We start from the raw sequence: 4,985 nt of genomic DNA, 5'->3' as shown, positions 1-4,985 counted from the left end.
GTGCATATGCTACCCCCTGTATTGCGACTGCGCAGCAGCAGCAGCTCCTGCTGCCGCTGCCGCGGGTGCTGCTGCTGCCGCTGCTGTGTGTGGGGTGACGGACACAGAATGTCAAAGCACTCGTAAGATAACTACGCTGAAACTAACAAGTTACTGCCGCTGGGGGTCTGAGGAGCTGCGCTTGAGACAGCGTGTCGGCGCCGCCGCCGCTGCTGCTGCTGCTGGTGCTGCTGCTGCCGCTGTTGCTCTGGGTGCCACACTAAAATGATGCTGTGCAGCACATATTAGACTCAATGAAGACATAAAACGGAAGGTTTTGGGACGCTTCTTCATATTTCCTTGGGGGTGCGGCACTAGCCACTGAGGTCGATTCTGTTGCTGCTGCTGCTGCTGCTGGGGCTGTCGCAACGGCTGCTGGGGCTGCTACTGTTGCAGCAGCAGCAGCTGAAGCAGCAGGGGCAGCAGCTTTGCTGTTCGTCTCTCGTTGACCCAAAATGGGTTTTTGAGTCTCCTTGGCGCTCATCTTTTTTATTTTAGGGAGTCAGTAGCCGCCGAAGAAGCCCTCTCGTTTAAGCTTGCTGCTGCATGCTGCAACAGCAGCCGCAGTGGCAGCAGCAGCAGCAACAGAAAACTCCTCAGGGTGCCTGTACGGCATCATCCGTGCTCACTGTTCTGTACATAAGCAGCTGGAGGGGCCTCTACTAGCTGCAGCATCTTGCCGCTGCATCTGCTGCATCTGCTGCTCCTCCTGCTGCGGCTGCCACAGCCCCTGTGGCTTTTGCTGCTTCTGCTGGTGGAGAGTGCCTCCACGCCAACGGCCGTCATCGCAGGAAGCATGCAGCAGCAGCAGTAGCAGCATGGGCAGCAGGCGCTGTACGAGCTGTAGGCAGCAGCAGCGGCAACAGCAGAAGCAGCAGCTGCTGCTCGTGCTTCACCAGTCTCCTCAACCTCATCCACACCTTCCTCATCATATTTATCATTACCATCTTCAGCAGAAGCAACAGCAGCAGCAGAAGCACGATGGCAGAGAGGTCAGGGGGTTCGTCTTCGGGCGATTCCTCCAGCAAAGTCTTTGTGCCGCAGCTAAGCGAAAGAGAACTGAGAAAGATCCGCTACTATGAAGCGATGTTTGCGAAAATGGCTGCGGAGGAGCAGCAAAGAAGAGCGCCTTCTGCTGCTGCTACTGCTGCGACGCCCGCTTCTGCCTCTTCCGCCGCCCCTTCAGGAAGCAGCACCAGCAGCAGCACCACCAGCTGCAGCAACTCAACAGCTGCCTCATCTCCCCCTCTTCCTGCTTCCACAAGTGCTGAGTCTAACGGCAAGCTAAAGAAAGAGAGAACTTCTGCTGCTCCTGACAGCAAGGCATCCAGCAGCAGCAACAGCAGCAACAGTACAGCAGATACCCCACCCACTAAAAGGAAACAATCTCGCCTCACGGAGTCAAGCGATGAAGAGCGACGCGGCGGAGCATCAAAGAGGCCAGGATCTGCTGCTCCTGCTGCCGTTGTTGCTGCTGCGAAATCCGAGCCTACAGACAGCAGCAACAATTCCAGCAAACGGAAGACTACCAAGGAGACAGAGCAGCCGGAGGGACCTGCAGCTGCTTCAGCCGCTAGTAGTAAGGCTTCACACTCCTCCTCCACAACAAGCAGCAGCAGCAGCAGCAGCCGGTGCTCAGTCGCCAATGAGAGGCACGGATCTCCGAGCCCTAAAAGGAAAAGCAGCAGCAGCAGCAGTACCGGCAGCAGTACCAGCAGCAGCAGTGCCAGCAGCAGCAGGGTCAACAGCGTTACAAAGAGCAGCACGTACACGGGACAGATGTCTGGGAGCAGCAGCAGCAGCGGCAGCACTAGCACGAGCAGCAGCAGCACATCCGGCGATGAGGACAGTCCTGCTGCAGCAGCTTCCGTCAAAGGTGTTAGTGGCAGCAGCAGGGGCAGTAGAGAGAGTCCTGCTCCTGCAGCTGCTGCAGGGTCACGCTCGAAGAGTTCTGCTGCAGCACGGGCCTCCAGACGCAGCGCGAAGGTGCCGCGTAGGGAGGCCAGCAACAGCTGGCAACGCGGGGCTGAGCGTAGCAACAGCAGCACCAGCACCAGCACCAGCAGCGGCAGCAGCAGCAGCAAGAAGCCTGGTACAAAATCCTCTGCTCCCAGCAGCAACAGCAATAGCAGCGGGAAGCCAGCTGGATCCAACAGCAAGAACGCGCGGGGGACGCTCCTGGAAGATAGTGTCCATGCAGCTGCATCTGCGGCCCTAGAGGAGCAGCAGCAACAGCAGCAACAGCAACAACAGCAGGGGAAGATGTCTCGGGGGAGCGCGAGCGATGCTTCGGGGGTTGCGTCATCATCATCATCAGCAGCACGGCCGCCGAGCCCCATTGATATGACTTCAGATATCCCTTACGACGCAAGCAGCACCAGCAGTAGCAGCAGCAACAGCAGCAGCAGCAGGGGGGGTTCAGGTGCTTCGGCCTCCTTGAGTCCTTCGGAGGGCCCCCGGCGTGTTTCCGATGGCGACAGTTGGGCCTTGTCGGGAGTGGCGGCTGACAGCAGCAGCAGCAGCAAAGGTACCCGTCGAGCTGAGCGTCGGGGCGCCCCCTCTGATGGCTCCGAGGCCCCTCTTTCGTTAGGGAAGGCAGCAGTGAAGGGACAGACGGAGGTCCTTCCCTACAGCAGCAGCGGAGACAGACAAAGAAAAGCAAGCGGCAGCAACAACAACAACAACAGCAGCAACATCAGCACTGACGGGTCCCGCGTCTCCTCTGAGCAGCAGCCGACCCCTCGCCATCTTCGCAGTGAAGCTCCACGCACAACCCGGGCTGCTGCTGCTGCTGCTGCTGTTGCAGCTCCAGAAGGCTCTGTAGCAGCAGCAGCAGATGCAGATGCAGCAGCAGCTACAGACGGTGAGGAGTCAACAGACACCACATCTTCGGGCCCCCCTCCTCCCAGTGTCGTCCAGCGGCGAACTCGCAGTTCTTTCAGAACGCCTGCTGCTGCTGCTGCTGATTGGGGTGGCGCAGCACAAGAGTACAGCGTGGAGCGGCGCAGCAGCAGGAGGGATGGGTTAAACCCGAGATGTACAGCAGCAGCTGCTGCTGCAGCAACGGAAGGTGACGAGGAGAGAGACAGTACATCGCGGTCTCTGCCTTTAACGTCTCCTTCAGAGTTTGCTTCTGCAGTCTTAGAGTCTGGTGCTGCAGTTGCTGCTCTGGCCGCTGCTGCGGTGCCACCTGTTGCGTCCAGCCCTTCCTTAGTCAATGAGCAAGCACAGCAGTTTTCCGGTGCATCGGAAGGCTTGGTGTTGCAGCAACAGCGGCAACTGCTCCTGCTGCAGCAGCAGCAGTTGCTGCTGCAGCAGCAGCAAGCAGCAAACGCGCTCGTGGACGGTGGGAGCTCTAAAGCAGCAGGCAGAAGCTCAAGAGATGCTAGTGGAGGAGTGGGTGTGAATGGGGGAAGTTCTTCGGGCGGCGCAGATATGTGGTTAACGCTGCAGCAGCAGCAGCAGCAGCAGCAGCAGTTGATGCTGCTGGCTCTGCAGCAGCAGCCGCTGCAGCACCACCAGCAGCAGCAGCAGTCGTGTGCCTCTTCGCCGCGCAATGGGTCGGTTTTTCTCTCAGGCAGGCGACGTGTAGTTCCCTTGGGACCTAGCTCGCCTGCTGCAGCAGGTGGTACCTTTGCTTCTGCTGCTGCTGCTGCAGCAAGTGCAGCAGCAGAAGAAGCAAGAGAGGCTCAACAACTTGTGAGAGGGGTTCGCATTCTTGCTGCCCTTAACAAAGCAGAGATGGCCTCAGATTCTCCTCGCGCCCCCGTGACTGCGAACAGCTACCTGCTCCAGCAGCAGCAACAGCAGCAACGAGAAGAGCAGCAACAACAACAGCAGCACCAGCAGCAACAGATGCAGCTTCCACCGGAAAGAGCACGGCTGCTGGCCTCCTGCAGCGATGTTGTTGCGCCTCGTGATTGGCGTCGGTTGTTGCTAGGAGACCCGCTGCAGCCACAGCAGCAGCAGCAACAGCAGCAGCCGGTCTCGGCGTCTTCCCCACACGACATCGAGGAAGGAGGGGCAAAAACAGCAGATGCAACAGCGGCGGCAGCAGGAACAACAGCCGCAACAGCAGCAGCAGCAGCAGCAACAGCACCGGTGGACGGTCTCGCTGGGTTTGTTGCAAAGCCTTCGCTATTGTCTCTGCGGACGCAGATTAGCTGGAGAGGGAGACTGCTGCGGCGTGCATGCATGTTTCCTGCGTAAAGCTAGGGCAGCAGCAGCAGAAGCTGCTGCTGATGCTGCTGATGCTTGGACTGTTTGCATATGTGCAGGCGCGCCTTGAAGGCGCTTTGTGAGGCCTCTGCCTTTTGGGTGCCGCCGAGGCCGAGGGGCCGCTGTCTTTGTTTAGCTGCAGTTGCAGCATGAGCAGCAGCTGCAGCACTTGCATTTGCTGCTGCTGCAGAGGGGATGTGCTGCTGTAGCAAAGAAGAGAGGATGCCCGCAGGCTCCAGGCTTGAGGAGGTGTCCGTACACTCCAGGCGCCTGGCAAGCGGGTTTGTATCTCGATTATTGCTTTCTGCTGCAGCGGCCCCGCAACCTCGGGCAGTCACAGGCTCCCATTTGGCTAGTAAAAGCTGCCTGCTAGCTAGCTAGGAGCAGCTAGAGGTTAGATAGCTAGCTAGCTAACTAACTACCTTGCTAGCTGCGAGCTGCGTACGATTGCAGCGAGTCAGGTGTCTCGCGAGTTAGCTAGTGAGGCGCCGGCGCTTCCGGTGCAGAGGCATTTACGGAGGAGACACGAGTCGCCCTCAGGTGTACGTACACCTGAGCTTGCGGCCGCAACACACCTTTCAGACCCTCCAGCCGCTTCTTTCTTTCGACCCACCAACATGTCTCCACGAACATTTTGCCGTCTTCCTTCCCTCTATCTACTTCTCATAAGTCTCTTAATCTAGTCAAATGATTCTGTAAAGCAATAACAGCATAACTATATATATTAT

General features: G+C 58.4%; 1 protein-coding gene across 1 annotated transcript; it reads left to right on the top strand.

The window, feature by feature from the left end:
* Positions 1–1,020: 1,020 nt before the first annotated feature.
* Positions 1,021–4,410, top strand: EMWEY_00003990 (hypothetical protein, conserved; the record flags this gene model as incomplete). Its single annotated transcript, XM_013480587.1, has 2 exons — positions 1,021–4,157; positions 4,317–4,410. 2 exons carry the CDS (start codon positions 1,021–1,023, stop codon positions 4,408–4,410), a joined length of 3,231 nt encoding a protein of 1,076 aa, XP_013336041.1.
* Between the last annotated feature and the right edge of the window lie 575 nt (positions 4,411–4,985).

The sequence above is a fragment of the Eimeria maxima genome, genomic scaffold (assembly GCF_000499605.1).
Source record: "Eimeria maxima Weybridge genomic scaffold, Emw_scaff21, whole genome shotgun sequence".
Lineage (NCBI taxonomy): Eukaryota > Apicomplexa > Conoidasida > Eucoccidiorida > Eimeriidae > Eimeria > Eimeria maxima.
Note: the sequence above shows the minus strand (reverse complement) of the source record. Positions and strands in the feature narration are given on the sequence as shown.